The sequence below is a fragment of the Schistocerca americana genome, chromosome 4, assembly GCF_021461395.2.
Source record: "Schistocerca americana isolate TAMUIC-IGC-003095 chromosome 4, iqSchAmer2.1, whole genome shotgun sequence".
NCBI classification, from domain to species: Eukaryota; Metazoa; Arthropoda; class Insecta; order Orthoptera; family Acrididae; genus Schistocerca; species Schistocerca americana.
In genome coordinates, this window is record NC_060122.1 from 389,913,293 (window position 1) to 389,934,905 (window position 21,613).

Sequence of the window (21,613 nt, forward strand, 5' to 3'; positions counted from 1 at the left end):
GCCTCTACCGCTCTTTTCTCCGCACTCGTGACCGGGATACACTTACCCGCCACCGGCAATTACAGCGACACATCCGCAACCTGCTTGTTGCGAAGAAACGCCGAGCCTGGCGCCAGACATGTACACGACTCAACACCACACTCCCCATCAACTCTTCCAAGTATTGGTCTGCCTTCCACCGCCCTACTGGGAACCGCCCCACCCCCCAGTACCCTCTCCTCCTTAATGACTGTCCCTTTCCTGACAACCTCAGTAAGGCCAACCACTTTGCCTCCCACCTCTCTGATGTTTTTTCCATCCCAGATGATCCCCACTTTGATTATTCCCTCTTCCCTGATGTCATGGACCGTACGAATACCTCTGTTCCTCCCCTTGCTCCTAGCTTCCAGTACTTGGGCCACACCCCACCTTCTGCACTTAACACTCCCATCACTACACAGGACATCAGCCTCACACTCCGCACTAAACGCAACACTGCTCCCGGCCACGACTGCGTTACCTACCGCCACCTCAAACACTGCCCTCCCTCCTTCCTTTCCCTCCTTGCCACCCTCTACAATGTCATCCTTGCCACTGGCTTCTATCCCGACCTGTGGAAAACCTCCCGTATCCTGATGTTCTCCAAACCCAATAAGCCTCCATCTGATGCCTCTTCCTATCGTCCTATCTGTCTCACATCGGTGTTCAGCAAGCTCTTGGAATCCATCCTTTCCCGGCGCATCCATCTCCACCTCCACCAAAACCACCTCCTCCCAAACACCCAATGTGGCTTTCGACCTTCCTTCTCTGCTGATGACCAACTCCTCCGCCTCACTCATCTCCTCTCCCTCCAGCTTAACTCCCGTCGCTCCGCCATTTTTGTCTCACTTGACCTCGAAAAGGCCTACGACCGTGTCTGGCATCCCGGTCTCCTGTTTAAACTCCAAACCTACGCCCTTCCTATCAACTACATCCGTCTGGTGGCCTCCTTCCTCTCCCACCGCCCTTCCTATGTTACCATCCATCATGCCACTTCCCACACCTTCTACCCCTCTGCCGGTGTGCCCCAGGGCTCTGTCCTCTCCCCTCTCCTCTACCTCCTGTACACGGCAGATACGCCCCAACCCCCCCCCCCTCCAGTACACCTCTTGCAATATGCTGATGACACCGCATTCCTCGCCCTCGCTCCTACCCTCCAACGGTCCCAACGCCTTCTCCAGAATCACCTTGACCTATTTGCTGCATGGTGTAACCGATGGCTCCTGAAACTCAATCCTTCCAAGACCCAAGCAATCATCGTAGGTCGTACCACTCGCTCCTTCCGGCTCCTGGATTTCTCCCTTACTGTCTGTGCCCGTCCTGTCCGCCTCACCCCCACCCTCACCTACCTTGGCCTCACCATTGACCGTCACCTCACCTGGATACCTCATCTCCGCTCCATCCAATCCAAAGCCCACAACCGCCTCCGACTCCTCAAACTCCTCTCTGGCCGGACATGGGGGTTGCACCCCTCTACCATCCTCCACACCTACAAATCCTTCATCCGTCCCATCCTCTGTTATGCCAGTCCTGCCTGGATATCTGCCCCCCCCCCCCAAATTCTATCAGTCCCTCCAGATCCTTGAGCGTCATGCACTCCGCCTCGCCTTCCGTATCCGCCTCCCGTCCCCCACGCGGATCCTCTATGATCTCATTCCTTTCCCCCATCTGCTCCTATTCCTCGAACATATCCGCATCCTCTACACCTCCCGCCGTCTCGAACCCCCTCACCCCCTGGTTGCTCCTCTCCTCTCCCATCCCCGCCCCCTGCCACGTCTTCACTGTTGTGTCCCCCCTACCCTCCATCTCTCCACCCTCCATCTCCTTTCCCAAGGTGGCTTCCGTCAACTCCCCCTCCCGGATGATGCCCTCTCTCCCTCCATTTATCCTTCCTATCAACTCTGATCCTCAATCCCCCTCCTTTCCTCTGTCCTTTCCCTGGGCTCCCTCTTCCCCCCTCCCTTCCGTCCTGTTTTCTCCCCACTCAACCTCTCCCTACCTCCCTTCTCCCCCCCCAGTCCTTTTGTATTCCCCTCCTCTGCCTACCCCACCCCCTGTCGCGTCTGCCCCCCACCCCTCTTATGGGTCCTCATCCTCCTTCAGCTCCTTTCCCGGCTCCCCCCTTCGCTTTTCCTCTCCTTTCCCCCCTTTTTTGTTTTCCCCTCTTCTGTCCAGTTTCCCCCCACCTGCTCTCGACTGTGGTGTCACATTTGCCCACTTTTTAGTGCAGTGTTCCAGTGACTATTCAGTGTTGTTTGCCTTTCTCGTGTTGCGAACAGAAACCATGCTGTCGCTAGGTGTGAATTTTATGTCCTTTGCGAACAGAATCCAGACTGTCGCCGTGTTTTTTTTTTTTTTAATTGTCTATTGTTTTCCCTGTCTGCTTCGTATGTATTTTTCTTAGCATCATCATCCCTCTGTTGTTGTTTTAAGTTCCACGATTTCTTTTCGCCTTGTTACTCTCTAAGTCTCCGATTTTATCACCTGTTTTTTTTTTTTTTTTTTTTATTATTTGTTCTCTTGATCTTTGTCACAAAATCTGTCGGCTGAAGAGCGGCATACTAAGCTGCTGCCAGCCCGCCCCCTTCGGGGGGAGTTGAAATTCAATAAATGAAAAAAAAAAAAAAACAAGTATTACAGGAAACGCAGCTACACCCCTACCAACCAAAGTAAGTGCGTGCTTTGACTTCTGCTGACTTCGGATCACGTTTCGTGTTCAGCCAGTAGTTCTTGCAGCGCCTTAAAGTCGATCCTCACTTTCCTGCATATGTACTTTTCACAGGTGAAGCCTGTTTCACGAAAGAGGGAGCGCAAAATAGCCACAATAGTCATATTTGGGTCGATGAGAATCTCCACGCCACAGTTGTGAAAAGTCATCAATACAGATTATCTGCCAACGTGTGGGCAGGCATAGTCAACGATTATGTACTAGGCCCGTATGTTCTTCCTCCGGGTTTAAGTGTACCAGTGTGCACACGTTTATCAGAGCCATACTACCCAGGTTCCTGGAACATATCACACTTGTAATTCGTCAACGTATGTGGTTTCAACATGATGGAGCCCCACCTCACTTTGGACTGAGGTCTCGTGAACCCTTGGATGAAACATTCCTTGAAAACTGGATAAGCGGAAAAGGTCCTGTTTCGTGGAAAGCACTTTCACCTGACCTCACACGACTCAACTTCTTCTTGTGCGGTCATGTGAGAATTCTTGTGTAAGAGACGTCTGTCGATACTGAAAAGAATCTCATGGCGAGATTTCTCATTGCCTGCGACACTGTTTAAACGACAGAGGGGATTTTAGAGCGGGTGTGACAGAACTTTGTGCGACGATGCCATGCCTACACTGACGACATTTTGAACAACTGTTGCAGATGCAGCAACTTACGAAACTTGTGCAGGTAAATTGAATTCATCATTATTGTACCGTGGACTTAAGATTTTCGGTCTCTCTGATATCAAGTTACTTGCGCCATTGCTAGTCCATCAACACGGGAAATTATCTGAGGGTATTAGAAGTGTTCAGCGGGAATTCTGTACGCCGTTATCAGCACACGAAAGTTGTGGGCTTAGTTCCAGCGCTGCGCTAGTCTAAGGTGGAGCCCTATATTCAGGGTGGTTCAAAAACAAATGTACACATTTCGCGAGTAAAATTTATGGATAAACAGAAGAGTAAATTTTAAACAAAGTTTTGTCTGAAACTGTTTTATTTCCAAGTTATGGTGCATAATGTCATTTGTGATATGCATTACATCAGAGGCCAGTACAACCTTTTCGCGCGTCGTGTTCGGCTGCATATCGACTGATGTTGCTTTGCCGACGGTGCCCCTGCACATTCAAGTCGGAAGGAAAAACAGTATCTCAAAGCTCCTTACCACGAAAAGTGGCCAGATAGTGCAGGACCAGTCGCTTGGCCCGCCAGATCTCAACCGCTCGACTTTGTCTTTGGGGCTGTCTCATGAAACTCGCGCATGTGCGCAATTGAGAATGTAGCGCAACTACAGCAGGGGACTGAAAATAGCTGTGCAACTCTGCAGAGTGAGATGAACGGAGCCTGCAAGGTTCCGAGAGCGGTAAGAAGTCGAGAACGTTATTGTTTTCGTCTACATGGACATCATTTTGAAAATGACCTGGAGTAAACGGACAGTACAAAGATGAGTTGAATTTCGTGTCGTTGCTTTCTGAGAAGAATTAATTTTATGTTATTGTGTTGGACTTGTGATGCATACTTTGCTGTATAACTCCGAAATAAAGCAATTTCAGACAAAACCTCAACTTTTTACTCTCACGTTGGTATATACATTACACTCACGAAGTGTGTACAGTTAATTTCGAATCAGCCTGGCTGGCTCTGAGCGCTATGCGACTTAACTTCTGAGGTCATCAGTCGCCTAGAACTTAGAACTAATTAAACCTAACTAACATAAGGACATCACACACATCCATGCCCGAGGCAGGATTCAAACCTGCGACCGTAGCGGTCGCTCGGCTCCAGACTGTAGCGCCTAGAACCGCACGGCCACTCCGGCTGGCTCTAATCAGCCTGTATAATATTGTAGAGGTGCAGTTTAAAGGCTACCTTGTCTCTGGGTAACCACCACATACGGTATAATTCTTACTGCTCGTTGTTATGCAATCAGTATGTTGTGTCTGAGTGAAGAGCTACCCCAGAAAATTATTAAGCAATTATTATATGCAAAACATTTTACGAGGGCGTTCTACTTGTTTCCAAGAACAGCAGTTATTCTACGAGTAAAACTCAACTAAAATTAATTGATTGACCAGCCGAGTGGTATATATGTTCTAATTCAAGTTCTCATCAGTATGAACACCGAAAGATTTTTGTAGTTGTGCCCTGTTCATGTGGTACATCAGTTGTTGGTATGCATCTATCGCTAAATTATCTCAAAATTTAGGTAGAGTTCGTCTTCAAAGATTCACTTAATAATTTCTTCTGTTGCTCTTTCCGTAACGAGATTCATTGCAACACTAATATCGTTTGCAAAAAGTAGTGATTGTGCGGCAAATTCACGATATATGTTTGAGCTCCAGAATCCGCCATTAACTGTTATACTTATGTGTATATGGTGTCTGTTGTTTCGGACATGTGCAAGTAAGTATATACACTACTGGCCGTTAAAACTGCTACACCAAGAAGAACTGCATATGATAAACGGGTATTCATTGGACAAATATATTATACTAGAACTGACATGTGATTACATTTTCACGTAATTTGGGTGCATAGATCCTGAGAAATCAGTACGAGAACAACCACCTCTGGCCGTAATAACGGCCTTAATACGCCTGGGCATTGAGTCAAACAGAGCTTGGATGGCGTGTACAGGTACAGCTGCCCATGCAGCTTCAACACGATACCACAGTTCATCAAGAGTAGTGACTGGCTTATTGTGACGAGCCAGTTGCTCGGCCACCATTGACCAGACGTTTTTCGTTGGTGAGAGATCTGGAGAATGTGCTGGCCAGGGCAGCAGTCGAACATTTTCTGTATCCAGAATGGCCCGTACAGGACCTGCAACATGCGGTCGTGCATTATCCTGCTGAAATGTAGGGTTTCACAGGGATCGAATGAAGAGTAGTCACGGGTCGTAACACATCTGAAATGTAACGTCCACTGTTCAAAGTACCGTCAGTGCGAAAAGAGGCGACCGAGAGGTGTAACCAATGGCACTCCAGACCATCACGCCAGGTGATACGCCAGTATGGCTATGACGAAGACGAATACACGCTTCCAATGTGCATTCACCGCGATATCGCTAAACACATATGCGACCATCATGATGCTGTAAACAGAACCTGGATTCATCCGAAAAAATGACGTTTTGCAATTCGTGCACCCAGGTTCGTCGTTGAGTTCACCATCGCAGGCGCTCCTGTCTGTGATGCAGCGTCATAGGTAACCGCAGCCATGGTCTCCGAGCTGTTAGTCCATGCTGCTGCAAACGTCGTCGAACTGTTCGTGCAGATGGTTGTTGTCTTGCAAACGTCCCCATCTGTTGATTCGGGGATCGAGATTAGGGTGCACGATCCGTTACAGCCATGCGGATAAGATGTCTGTCATCTCGACTGCTAGTGATACGAGGCCGTTGGGATCCTGCACGGCGTTCCGTATTACCCTCCTGAACCCACCGAGTTCATATTCTGCTAACAGTCATTGGATCTTGACCAACGCGAGCAGCAATTGTGCGATACGATAAACCGCAATCGCGATAGGCTACAATCCGACCTTCATCAAAGTCAGAAACGTGATGGTACACATTTCTCCTCCTTACATGACGCATCACAACAACGTTTCGCCAGGCAACGCCGGTCAACTGCTGTTTGTGTATGAGAAATCGGTTGGAAACTATCCTCATGTCAGCACGTTGTAGGTGTCGCCACCGGCGCCAACCTTGTGTGAATGCTCTGAAAAGCTAATCATTTGCATATCACAGCATCTTCTTCCTGTCGGTTAAATTTCGCGTCTGTAGCACGTCATCTTCGCGGTGTAGCAATTTTAATGGCCAGTAGTGTAGCTCTGGCAACACCGGCCACGACCTTCTTCTTCTGTGCGGATGTACATATATTCCCCGAACTCTTACGGGACTTGGTAAGAATGTCTTCCACGAGTAATGAGTGTGTTGGGGTGGGACACTACGAATGTAGTGTGTGGACATACAAGGTGAGAATGTGGATCTCGTGGGAGGCGTGCGCGAGATAGTCCTTGCAGTCGCGATATTCTCCGTGCCCTCGGTGGCTCAGCTGGATAGAGCGTCTGCCATATAAGCAGGAGATACCGGTTTCGATTCCCAGTCGGGGCACACATTTTCACCTGTTCCCGTTGATATACATCAACGCCCGTTAGCAGCTGAAGGTATTAATATAATTCTAACCATTAATTCTTATGTTTCTTACACAATTACAGAAAGGAAAAAAATCTTCGGTGTGGCCCAGGCGTCACATATTTATTTTCAGGCCCCAAGGAAAACCTACAACTAGATGGTCGGGTACAGATTTGAGCCCAGCTCGTCTCCAAAACCAGTCCAGGTTTGCACCAGGTTACTAGTGTTAGAGTTGTGTATGCTGCCAGAGAGGAGACGGGCACGGGACGCTCTGTTACCCACAATTGGTGCGACATAACGCGTATGCCTTTGGCCCAGGCTGCTACTGATTTCTGATGGTTTCCGTTGGCAGGGGTCCGCGACTTCCTACGACAGGGGGAAGCGCTCTGTCGTCAGTCTCACTGGTGGCGACCGGGACAATCTCAACGACAGCGGTGCGAAGCCGACGCCGGAGTCTGATCAACCTCCACCGTACAACAGGTAAGCCAATGAACGCAACAAACCTTAACGGTTTAGCAATAATAATAATTTGTTATCACAGTTTATAATCAAGCATGTATTAGAAAAAGCATCTGAATCTAGTCAACGTCTTTACAAACCGTTTTGCTCTAGAAGATGGTCTAGAAAATTTAGTCAGATTAAGTTTCACCTGACAACCTCTTGTAAAATAAGTAAAATTATTAAATATTTGAAAAATAAATGTTCTGTTGGAGTAGATGACATCTCTAATAAGATATTAAAACAATGTGGAGCAATTATAGCTGACGTTTTGAGTCGCATGTGTAATGCATCAGTAACTCAAGGTATTTTCTCAGACGGGTTAAAATATGCCATTGTCAGGCCTCTCTACAAAAAGGGGGACACCATAGATGTGAATAATTATCGTCCAGTATCCTTGCTTACAGCATTTTCTAAAATCTTCGCGAAAGGAATGTACTCAAGAGTGGTTAGCCCTCTCAACAGTAATGGGATACTTAGTAAACCACAGTTCGGATTTCAAAAATGCTGTTCCACTGAGATAGCAATATGCAATTTCACTGTCCACATAATAGAGTCTTTAAATACTAATATGTCACCAATAGGAATTTTCTGTGACTTTTCCAAAGCATTTGATTGTGCGAACCATGACATTATGTTACAGTTCTATGGTATAAATGGAATAGCATATGAGTGGGTTAAGTCGTACCTACAGAATAGGAAGCAAAAAGCTTCCTTATATGGGTCAAGTGATTTAAATAAATTTGCCACTTCATCTAACTGGTGTGAAATTACATTAGGTGTTCCACAGGGTTCAACCATAGGTCCCCTTCTGTTCTTAATATAAGTGAACGACCTCCCTTCCTATCTGAAATATCCAGCCGGAGTGGCCAAGCGGTTCTAGGCGCTACAGTCTGGAACCGCGCGACCGCTACGGTCGCAGGTTCGAATCCTGCCTCGGGCATGGATGTTTGTGACGTCCTTAGGTTCGTTAGGTTTAAGTAGTTCTAAGTTCTAGGGGACTGATAACCACAGAAGTTTAGTCCCATAGTGCTCAGAGCCATTTGAACCATTTGAACCTATCTGAAATAGGAAGCTGAACTGACACTGTTTGATGATGATACGAGCATCATTATTAATCCAGTAAAAGAAACTACATTTGAAAATGATACAAATAAGGTCTTTGGAACAGTCATTAATTGGTTTTCTGCAAATGGGCTTGCTCTAAACTTTGAAAAAACACAGTACATCCAGTTTTCTACTGCAAAAAGTACAGTTCCTTCAATAAATATAGCACGTCAATAGAAGTCAGTAGACAGCATAGAGCATACTACGTTCTTGGGTATACGCATAGATGAGAATCTTAATTGCAAAATTCATATTTTGGATCTTCTAAAGCGTCTAGGTTCAGCAACTTTTGCAGTCAGAATAATTGCCAATTTTGAGGATATATAAATTAATAAGCTAACATACTTTGCATACTTTCACTCTCTGATGTCATACGGAATAATATTTTGTGGTAACTCAACATTTAGACAAAAAGTATTCACTGCTCATAAGAAAGTAGTTATAATAATGTGAGGGGTTCATAGTCGTACATTTTGTAGGCATCTTTTTAAAAGATTGGGAATTCTTACAATAGCCTCACAGTACATTTACTCACTAATGAAATTTGTTCTCAAAAACATGGACCAGTTTAAAAACAACAGTGACATTCATGATTATAATACCAGAAAAAAGTAAGACTAACACTATCCTTCACTTAACCTATCCTTGGCACAGAAAGGGGTAAAATATTCTGCTATAAAGAATTTTGACAAATTACCAGATGAAATAAAATTTCTGACAGACAGCAGTAATAGCTTCTAAAATAAATTGAAGTCATATCTCCTTGACAACTCCTTCTATACCATAGATGAATTCTTAAATAGGAATAAATAAATCTATAAACCTAGTATATGTATTTTGTGCTATTTAAGGGAATGGAGTAATATATATATATATATATATATATATATATATATATATATATATATATTAAAAATCTTGTTTCGTATGTGCGTTTCTTGTGCACATGACACGTTCCACATGATAACGGCTATTGTACCGTGCGATTGATCAATGGAACACGCAACCAACCAACTAACTGAAAACAAAATTTTAATTTTCGTGGCTCATGATTTGTCCAAAATTTTTCATCAGGTTTGTTTATTTTAAATCCAACGCCGTTAATTAAACTGGTTTGTGACTGGAATCCCAATTAAACCGTCCTTGGCTTACGATTTTTGTATACATCAAAATTATTTTCAAGTGTGATTGTTACCAAGTGGGGTCACGTTGCCCGTTGGGATAACTGATGCCCACTTGTTACGAAGAAGCTTCTACTGCTAACAGCAGCAGCTTACAAGACCTCAAAAGCCGCTGCAGAGACTGCATGTCAATCTTTCACTTTTGATACTGGCATTCCTGAGTCATTGCGGGGCTTGTAATCGTTCACTGTGTCAATATACTTGTTATCACATGTTGCATGCACAGAAGATTTTGGGACCTGCGAACCTGTGGCAGAACAGCTCGTCACTTGACGAGTTATATTAATGGTTCTGTGTTATTAGGCATATAATCAGGACTGGAATTTGAGTTGTTGATTTTTCATCAGCCCGTAAGGAAGAGAGTTCAAGCGTCCAAGAACAAGGAAGATCACTGCCGACAGCCGGTTCCAGGACTTACCAAGTCATGTTGACAGACATGCAAGGGTGATATTGAAGTCTGTCGTAGCCAACACCCTTGGAAGCTGTAACTCTGCTGACTATGTGAAAAGTGTGTTGTAGTGCATTACTGCGCGCAAACAGCTGGCTTGCAACATCTCTGAACAATAATTTCGCCGATTCTAATCATGAATTCTTATCCGAGAGCGTAGGTTTAATTAGTGTCGGTAAACATGCACATTTTCGACGGGACTTACAGGTGATGAGGTCATGCTATCAGGGTCGATTAAGTACACTGTTGATGAATGACGTTCTTGACGCTTCAGCCCAATGTGTCACATGTTTAGCACGAACGCAAGTCTACAGCAGAGAAATTCAAATCTAAAACACCTTAAATTAAGGACGTGCTTGTCAAACTTCGTATCTCCCTTAATAAATCGTTTTCTACGTCTCGTCCCTTCTCTTCCAATTCTACCGTACACACATCCTGCTCTATCCATCCCTCAATCTCAGGTTCATCCAAAAATAATTCATTAAATATTTCCTTGCCCCAGATTCATTCCTTCCCCTCTAAACCTCTAGCAGTTTAAAACTTCTCTCGTTTCCACAAATACGGCAGTAACGTCCGCAACGTTCTACTGCATCAACGCCAGTCACTCACACTAAACTCACACTCCTCCTTCTTATAACAATCTGTACGAACTTCATTACTCAAACTATCGCCATCCACACTATTTACTTCAGCCCTCTCTAAATTTTCTGTTAATTTTTCCACGCCTTTCACCGATTCACTACCCGCAGCATGCACACCTTTACTGTTTCTCTCCTCCAAAATATCGACACTTGCACCTTCAACAAAATTACACATCAATTCACTGTTAAACACTTTATCTTCCTAAAATAATACATCGATGCCTAAGCCATCATTACCATAAATATTCATCTCAGCAACTACATAAATTCACCTCAGAAACCTTACTTTGCTCCGTCGAGAAAGTAACTTTACATGAATCGTACACAACTTTATCCTCCGCCACTACATCACACAAATTGCTGCTACCTTGTCGTGTAACTGTGGAGTTATTAGAGCCTGACGCGATCGATAGTAATCGGCCACTTTGACTTCCAATAACTCATGCACTAATTAATTTACATGCCTGTAATTCATACCAATTTAGGTTTACACTAATAGCTTTCTAAAGACACGTAGATCGACGAAATCGGATGAATCTTTTAGATTTTGGAAATTCGTTGCTGGGTGTTACTTGTATAATTTATCGTCAGATACTAAACTTTAAACTAATAAATATATTGAAAATCTGATTACACCATCAGAATCGTCGTGCAAATAATAGTGAAGTACATTTTTCTTTATGAGGTATCATGATTCATCTGGCTAATGTTAATTTCTATACGAACTGTGAAATGTCTGCCATTAAGGTTTCACAAAGTCCGCCATCTTTAGGACTCCCGGCGTGTCTCTTTCATTGGCACAACGTCATCATGGAATTCCCAGCCATGCGGCCGATGGACCACGTGGTCCAGCCGTTGTGCGGCATAACGCGCTTGCTAACGAACCGCGCCTTGCCGAGCGGCCCGAGCGGTGGCCGCCAACTCTGAACTTGGAATGTTTCCAGGGCGCGATGACTCGCCCGTTACCTCACAAGCTCCATATGAGCATGTCTGTATAACGGCCGATAAAAAAGTTGCTGCCTGATGGCGTTGCTGCAACGTATTTGTTAAAGCTCTGTATAAAGGAAAGTACTGCCATCCTTTTCCTCTGCGTTTGCCGCCGTCCGTAGTTCAGGACTGGCTAAAGCCGCGTCACTTGACATTAGCAGCCAGTGTGGGCTCAAGTGTTAAGTGTGAAGCATGGGAAGTGTTGTGTGTCTTCGAAGTTTTCAGTAGAATAATACCTCAGTGCTGTGGCTTTACCTGTTCGTTTTGAGAATTCCTTCCGAAGGGACAGATGCAACAAGAAGGAGGATATTGGTCGCAATGGGAAAGGTTGCAGGAACTCGACTTACCCATTCAGTTAATTTTATTCGTTTCTGGCCTTTTGTCTTTGTCCCCTTTTTTACATTTCTGTTGCTTAGTTTCCAATCCATTCTAACAGCAAAAAAAAGTCACAATAGCTAAATGGATGGTTTAATGGTAATTTAATTACAAAACAGAGATCTTCAAGATAAAACTGCCACTGTTGGCACATAAAACGAAAAATAGTGAGTGGTACTGTACAAACTTATCATGACTCATAAAAAAATTTGACTGACTGTACATTATGGTTTAAACTTATATTTACGATGCTCACAATAATAAATTGTGCTTTGATCCACACAATATAACGTACATTTTTTTTTCTCCGTCCAAGTACTGACGAACGGCCTTTAACTCAGTAGCCATTAATGTTACCAAGAGACTATTGTTACTGTTGCAACCTGGCACTTATTCTACACTCTATTAATACGAATACAGTTGTTACTGTTTCTTACGGTCCACTTTTGATCGTAGGCCTAGTTTCATTCGAACACATTTTAAAAACATTTTATTCTCTTGTACTTCCGTAATCATTCTCCTGTCATAGAACAATTTGCAGACAAAAGTTTATGGGATAGATCTGACAAAAATATAAAGCATGTGTAATCAAATGGTTCAAATGGCTCTGAGCACTATGGGACTTAACATCTGAGGTCATCAGTCACCTAGACTTAGAACTACTTAAACCTAACTAACCTAAGGACATCACACACATCCATGCCCGAGGCAGGATTCGAACCTGCGACCGTAGCGGTCCCTCAGTTCCAGACTGAAGCTCCTAGAACCTCTCGGCCACAGCAGCCGGCCATGATGTGTCACCGCCAAGTAACATAGCTCGATGGAACTTGGACCATACATAGAAGGAAATGCTACTGTATACTACAGAAGGTAACTAGAAGAAATATACAGTTTAACGGACAGAAATGACACTTCTATTCAAAGACAATAATTACTCTGTAGTCACCGCAATTTATGATAGTCCTCTGGGCAATAATATAAAAGGCTTGACTGGTTATTAATAGCGTGTGTGATGACCACGGTCGGCAATGTTGACTCTGTAACGACTCCTTGTGATAGGCCTTTCCATTTCTTCACCAGCACTGGTGGATGTGGACGTGGTACAAAATGTTTCCCCAACGGATGCCGCACTTTTCCGGTGGGATTCAAGTCGGGGTAGTGGACAGTCCAGTCCATTCGCCGAATATCCTTCCGTTTCAGAAGCTTCTCCACCTGAGAGACGAAGAGGTCCCGTATTGTCATCCACAAAAATGAAGTCAGGGCCGAATGCATCCCTGAAAAGATGCATCGGTAAGGAGTACACTTCCACAATAACATTTACGGGTGAGTGTACCGTGTTCAATCATCTGAAGGTCAGTACGCCTATGCAACATTATACTTGTCTTGGGAGTCTTTCTCGACGGCAGACATGAATAAAACGTTCTCGGTTTTCAAGCCGCGTCAAATCGAATAAAATCACCGAGCTTTCGACGTCCATCTCCGCCATCGTCGTCAGGAGTTCACTGACTGCCGGGGCTGCTACGGTTTCTCGCTTATATAGGCATGATGACATCTTCAGCAACCAATCAGATAGACCCAATATGGCGCGCGCGCGTAAGTCGACCCGGGCAGCTAGCGGAGCTATTGCGCGTGGCAGCACCTGTGACGTCAGGTGGCGCCAGGGGCAGGCGCCACGTTTGAAACGGCCGCTCCCGCGTCGCACATATGTCTTTGCTTTCATTCGGCGTTCGACGCCCGCCCCCAAGCTCTGATGAGTGTGTACCCCTGGTCTCTGTTGAAATTGTTGTTTAAACGAATCTCGGCCGCTTCCTTTACAACGGAGTCCCAATATGTAGATGCATGAGGCAACACTTTTGTATTCTCGAAAGATATTTTATGTTCGTTTTCTAAACAATGCTCCGCTATGGCTGATTTGTCTTGGTCCCTTTGTTTTATATGGCGCTTGTGCTCAGCACAACGCTCCGCAATTGTGCGAATTGTTTATCCGATATACATGCTGCCACAATCACAGGGTACACCATACACCCCGGGCATTCGAAGAGCAATGTGATCTTTAACAGAGCGCAACATATCTCGTATCTTGGGGGCGGGTCGGAACACTGGTCTTAGCCCATGTTTCTGCAGCAGACGTCCTAACTTGCTGCTAGTTGCTCCACGGTATGGCAGGAATGCATTCCGTTTGGCCTATTCTACTGATTTACCAGGTGTCGTTCGTCGGCGGCCCTTGAAAGCGTTTGCGATGATTCTTTTGCTGTATCCATTTCCCCCGAAAACACGTTTTAAGTTCTGCAATTCAGACTGTATGTGGTCGTCGTCAGAGATAATCTTGGCTCTGTGAACCAGCGTGTTCAGGAGCGCTTCCTTGTGAACAGGGTGGTGGAAACTATTGGCGTTCAAGTATCGATCAGTGTGTGTTGGTTTCCGAAACACTGAATGACCAAGCTGGCCTCCTACGTTCCGCTGAACCAAAACATCTAAGAATGGTAGCTTGCCGTGCTTCTCCATCTCGACAGTAAATTTAATGTTGGGATGGACACCATTCACGTGCCCAGGTCGACTTACGCGCGCGCGTCATATTGGGTCTATCTGATTTGCTGCTGCTGATGTCATCATTCCTATACAAGCGAGAAACCGTAGCAGCCCTGGCAGTCATTGAACTACTGACGACGATGGCGGAGATGGTGAAAGCTCGAGGATTTTATTCGAACTGATGCGACTTGAAAACCGAGAACGTTTTATAACATTATACTTGCCCACACCCTAACACCTGGACCGCCAAAACAATAATGTCCGTCAATGTTACCGGATGCATTACGTGTTCCATTCCTTGATATATGGGGTACGTCCAGAATCATGTCGAACATGCTGGTCTAAATGTTATGGTGTGAGGAGGTGTAACGTTGGGTGGGCGTACTGACCCCCAAATCTTTGAACACGGTACACTCACGGGTCCACGTTGTCATGATACTGTATTCCTTCCCCATCTGTGTCTTTTCGACGGTGCATTCGGCCCATACTTCCCTTTTATGCATAGTAATGAGTTACCACATCGAATAGTGCAGGAAGAGGAGCTCTTAGAACGAAAGAATGTCAGCGATTGGACTAGTCATCCCATTCCCCTATAGCACGTGTGGGATACGTTGGGGAGACATATTGCAGCCCGTCCACATGCACCATCCAGGTTTTGACAGTCGTCCTGGTGGGGGAATGGAATGTCCTACCATAAGAACTTCTTACTAACCTTGTGGCTGGCGTGGAAGCACTCTGCAGAGCATGCAATGCCGTCCCTGATGGTCACACATCCTATTATGAACCATACCCCTTTTTAATGTCCAGGGAACCATCATAAATCGCGATAACTTCAGTGTAATTATAGATTCTTAATAAAAGTGTCGTTTCTGTTTGTTCCATTGCATATTTCTTTCAGTTCCCTTCTGTTGTATACTGTACCAGTTCCTTGCATTTATGATCCAACTTTCATTTAACTTGGCAGTGGCATATCAGGCGAAAGTTACTTTCGTACTTAAATTTTGCACACGAATGTACAGGGTGGTCCATTGATAGCGACCGGGTCAAATATCTCACGAAATAAGCATCAAACGAAAGAACTACAATGAACGAAACTCGTCTAGCTTAAAGGGGGAAAACAGATGGCGCTATGGTTGGCCCGCTAGATGGCGTTGCCATATGTCAAACGAATGTCAACTGCGTTTTTTAAAAAAATAGGAACCCCCACTTTTATAACATATTCGTGTAGTGCATAAAGAAATATGAAAGATTTAGTTGGACCACTTTACTCGCTTTGTGATAGATGGCGCTGTAATAGTCACAAACGTATAAGTACGTGGTATCACGTAACATTCCGCCAGTGCGGACGGTATTTGCTTCGTGATACATTACCCGTGTTAAAATGGATCTTTTACCAATTGCGGAAAAGGTCGATATCGTGTTAATTTATGGCTATTGTGATCAAAATGCCCAACGGGCGTGTGCTATGTATGCTGCTCGGTATCCTAGACGACATATCCAAGTGTCCGGACCGTTCGCCGAATAGTTATGTTATTTAAGGAAACAGGAAGCGTTCAGCCACATGTGAAACGTCAACCACGCTCTGCAACAAGTGATGATGCCCAAGTAGGTGTTTTAGCTGCTGTCGCGGCTAATCCGCACATCTGCAGCAGACAAATTGCACGCTTATTTCGTGGGATGTTTGGCCCAGTCACGATCAATGGACCTCCCTGTATACAGGGTGTTACAAAAAGGTACGGCCAAACTTTCAGGAAACATTCCTCACACGCAACTAAAGAAAAGATGTTACGTGGACTTGTGTCCGGAAACGCTTAATTTCCATGTTAGAGCTTATTTTAGTTTCGTCATTCCAACGTGATCAAATTGTAAATTTTCAAAATCAACATGTGTGGGCTGACGAGAATCCGCTCGCAATTGTGCAATAACGTCATCAACACAGATTTTCTGTGAACGTTTGGGCGGGCATTGTTGATGATGTCTTGATTGGGCCCCATGTTCTTCCACCTACGCTCAATGGAGCACGTTATCATGATTTCATACGGGATACTCTACCTGTGCTGCTAGAACATGTGCCTTTACAAGCACGACACAACATGTGGTTCATGCACGATGGAGCTCCTGCACATTTCAGTCGAAGTGTTCGTACGCTTCTCAACAACAGATTCGGTGACCGATGGATTGGTAGAGGCGGACCAATTCCATGGCCTCCACGCTCTCCTGACCTAAACCCTCTTCACTTTCATTTATGGGGGCATTTGACAGCTCTTGTCTACGCAACCCCGGTACAAAATGTAGAGACTCTTCGTTCTCGTATTGTGGACGGCTCTGATACAGTACGCCATTCTCCAGGGCTGCATCAGCGCATCAGGGATTCCATGCGACGGAGGGTGGATGCATGTATCCTCGCTAACGGAGGACATTTTGAACATTTCCTGTAACAAAGTGTTTGAAGTCACGATGGTACGATGTGTTGCTGTGTGTTTCCATTCCATGACTAATGTGATTTGAAGAGAAGTAATAAAATGAGCTCTAACATGGAAAGTAAGCGTTTCCGGACACATGTCCACATAACATATTTTCTTTCTTTGTGTGTGAGGAATGTTTCCTGAAAGTTTGGCCGTACTTTTTTTTATAACACCCTGTATATGGTGCACTACACTGGAAGATTTTTCACCTGTGTTAATAGTGACACATTACAGAAATTTACAAAAACAAACGCGGTTGAATGCTCATAGCATCTCTTAGATTATCGTAAACAGTTGAGGCATCCAATAACGGCTTAGTACGTTATATACTCACAGCCATCGTTTGCTTAAGAGACCGTTTGCAATATATCTGGATGAGTAGGAATTTACAGAAAGCTTTTAAAAATAAGCGAAGGACAACACTATCGAAACTCTGACGTCTTGTCAAAAGCTTCTTACCACCTTACGGAGATGGTATATTTCAAGGATCTCATCGCTTTTTCACTCTCCGAAACTTATATCTTTCGATAATAATTAACTAAATACGACAGGGCCTACACAGTATCATGTACGAGAACTGTGTTGGCGAGGCCGTGCTCTGAGCATATATTCATTGTCATGCGAATACGTTATTGAAGGAACTGACCCAAGGCAACAGTACATCTTGAACGAGTCGCACTGACAAACGAGACTTTCTTAACATTAGTGGCAGAGAGAAGATTCTTTAGAAAACATTATCTTCGGTACTTTAATCATGGCGGTAAAATCGTCCGGAATTTGGCACATAAAAAAGAATCATCATATTGCCAGTGTAAAGTGCTTCCTCTGGATCAACCAATGACTACCTAACTTCTTTAGAATGGACATTTCTACGGTTAATACTTGGTAACCATTTGGCAATGCGCTATATCTGATTTTGTCACCCTGTCTTGATAGCCTCTTTCTTGCTACCTCCCCCCCCCTCCCCCTCCAAATTATAATGTACAGGCTACGCTAATTTATCGTGCAGCGATTCATACTCCCCTCCCCACTTTCCCTCCGCGGATAACACATCTTTCTCTCTCACGCTCATTCTCTCGTATTTTTCACATGCAACTTTCTCTGCGTCTGCCGTGCCAGTCATCATTTCTTCGTCTTTCCTCATATTTCCAGTGCGTCCAACAGCTGTCACATTTTTCACATTAGCATTTCCTGTAAAGTTCCCTCCTTGTCCCTCCCATTACAGAACTCTTCAGATGTTCACATATTTCCATATTTCACATTGTTCTCTACCTTTTTCATATCTTCAACCCATTCACCTCCACCCCTCGTGGCCTAAACCCCCCCCCCCCCCCGCCTCACTCTCTCTCTCTCTCTCTCTCTGTCTGTCTGTCTCTCTCTCTCTCTGTCTCTCTCTCTCTCTCTCTCTCTCTCTCTCTCTCTCTCTCTCTCTCTCTGACTATCACTTTCTATATCACCGGCGGTTTCTGTCACCATTAGCACAGGTCGAATTTAATCCCTTTCTCTAATAACCCCATCATTTATAGAACAGTAATCTCTATAAATGTTCTTATTTTCTCTCTTTATATTATCATCGGCCTACGATGTTTTATTTTTGGTGTTTGAGAGCTACAATATTGACCACATTATTTGACGCGTTTCTAAGTCAGCTATTTATTTTGCAGCATCAGGCACAAGGTCAGTGCCTATTCCATCGAGTACGATCCCTACTTACGGCGTAACGTCGAACAGCCTATCTCGTAAGTACCTCTGACGCTTATGGTTTTTCTTTTTTTCTACTTTTCAGCTGTGAAAAAATTTTTTAATTTTATTTTAACATGATTTCATGCAAAACTGCATATATATTAAAAAAAGACATAAATTTGAATCTCATTTGTTGTGATCTCACTGTGGGTAACTAATTGGATAGTACGTTCAACGTGTACCATATTATCTTTTACAATTAAGTAAGCTGTGCGCTAAGTTTAGCCACCACATCGAATACCTAGTGCTGGTTGTGACGATGCGCGTTTGGGCCGCTTAAACATAGCAAAAATTTTGAGTCATGATGCTTGCAGTGCATACAGAATGGTTCTCGTCTAGTCTCTTCCTTTAATAAAATAGCACATGCACTGGTGTGGAAAACTTAAGAACTGAAGTACCTTTCGTGTGATGTGTCGTTGCCGTATAACACAGCTCGATAAAATTGGACCGTACACAGAAAGAACTCATTCTGTATTGTATAGAAGGTAACGGAAAAACCCACAATGAAGCGAACAGAAAAGACACTTTCATTCAAAGACAACAATTAAACTGGAGTCGCCTCGATTTATGGTGGTCCCCTGGACTTTAGAAAGGCGGCACATGGTTCTTAATAGAGTATGTGATTATCACGGATCAGCACATATTCTGCAATGTGCTCTCATGGTGATCACAAGGTTGATAAGGAGTTCTTGTGGTACGGCGTTCTGTTCCTCCACCAGAGGGTCTGATAGCTGCTGGATGCTCGTTGGAGCATGTGAACGCCCTGCAATATGTTTCCCCAAAGCATCCCACACGTTTTAATGAAATCAGGACTGAATGCACCCCTGAAAAGACGCACGTGGGAAAGGAGTAAAGTTTCTCAATAACGTTGAAAGATTTGGAGGTCAGTAAACGCGTGCAACATCATGCCTCCTCACACAATTACACCTGGACCACCAAAACGATCATGTTCGTCAGTGCTCATACTCGCATGGAGAAGTTGGGAACATGTAATGCGGAGGTTCTAGTCCTCACTCGGGCATGGGTGTGTGTGTTTGTCCTTAGGATAATTTAGGTTAAGTAGTGTGTAAGCTTAGGGACTGATGACCTTAGCAGTTAAGTCCATAAGATTTCACACACACACAATATGTACTACATCCAGGAAAATTGTCGAAGATGATCGGTTTGGTAGTCCAAGTGCTATGGAGTGGTAAGGCGTAATGTCGCATCGGCGGAGTGCCCAGCACCTTGTGACACTATACTCCTTCCGCATGTACGTTCGTGACCCTCAATGAACAGCGCAGGCGGAGGAGGTCTTGGAATGAGAGGATACTCGGCGAATGGACTGACTTGTCCGTTCCTCTGACTTACACCCCACGGAGGGCGTGTGGGACTATACTTAGCATTTCTTTATATGTACGGTTCAGGGACCGATGACCTTTGAGTCTGATCCCTTCAACCCCCACAAACCAACCAACCATCTATGTACGGTTCAGTTTTCGTAGAGCTAGGTTCTGTGTCAGTGACACATCATGCGAAAGCTATGTTCGTCCTTAGGTTTTGCACGCCATATGTCAAAAAATATGCAGCCATTACTTTAGAAATTTTTTTATATTTATTTCATTCTGTGTGTTCTTTGCATTGTACTGAGTATCGTCTGATATTTATTTAATGTATTGTGTATGTCATTTTGAAATCGGCAGCTTACATGACAAACTGAGAAGTTGAAATGGGGAATTTGTTCTAAAACGTGACCATTTAGCAGTGTTTTGGAAAGTGAATAGTCTTTTCCTTTAAAAACCATAACTCTCTTTCTGTTAGAAATATCAGAATTGTAGCCACTGTATATCTGAAGGAGAAAATGTACTGCGCTTTGCAGGTCGTCATCCCTCTTTTGTAAAATTTTTGTGTGCTAAAAGCCATCAGGCGTATATTCCCTTGTGTTTCGTCACGTATTTGCAGTTCCGTTTTTGCACTGTGTAACTCGAGTCAGCTCAGACAAATACTGCTCGTCACGTCTGTCATGCAAGACCCAGTCTCAACGGAAATCGCCGTTTTTTCCCCTTTACAAACGAAATGAGATTTAAAGCGAATTTTTACACTGAAAAGCCAAATAACTGGTACAACTGCCTAATATCTTGTAGGGCCCCCGCGAGCATGCAGAAGTGCCGCAACACGATGTGGCATGGACTCGACTAATGTCTGAAGTAGTGCTGGAGGGAACTGACACCATGAATCGTGTAGGGTTGTCCATATATCCGCAAGATTACGAGTAGGTGCAGATCGCTCCTGAACAGCACGTTGTAAGGCATCCAAGATATGCTCAATAATGTTCATGTCTGGGGAGTTTGGTGGCCAGCGGAAGTGTTTAAACTCAGGAGAGTGTTCCTGGAGCCACTCTGTAGCAATTCGGGATGTTTCGGGTGTCGCATTGTCCTGCTGGAATTGCCCAAGTCACAATACATATGAATGGATGCAGGTGATCAGACAGGATGCTTACGTACGTCTCTTCTGTCAGAGTCGTATCTAGACGAATCAGGGGTCCCATATCACTCCAACTACACACGCTCCACACCTTTATACAGCCTCCACCAGCTTGAACTGTCCCCTGCTGACATGCAGGGTCTATGGAGTCATGAGGTTGTCTCCCTGTCCGTACAACCCCATCCGCTAGATCAATTTGACTCGTCCGACCAGGCAACGTGTTTCCAGTCATTACAAACAAGATCTGGAGACAATATTTGGATTACTTCATACCGGGGAGATTCGTCGGGAAACTGGAAGACGGCCGAAGTTAGATG

At 44.6% G+C, this 21,613-nt stretch overlaps 1 protein-coding gene across 1 annotated transcript in view; it reads left to right on the forward strand.

The window, feature by feature from the left end:
* The window catches only part of LOC124613692 (proton-coupled amino acid transporter-like protein CG1139), a 123,708-nt gene that overhangs the window by 29,657 nt on the left and 72,438 nt on the right, over positions 1–21,613 (forward strand). The window contains exons 3-4 of the mRNA XM_047142410.1: positions 7,212–7,339; positions 18,755–18,829. Coding sequence (XP_046998366.1) covers positions 7,212–7,339; positions 18,755–18,829 — 203 coding nt within the window. The remainder of the gene's footprint in view (positions 1–7,211; positions 7,340–18,754; positions 18,830–21,613) is intronic.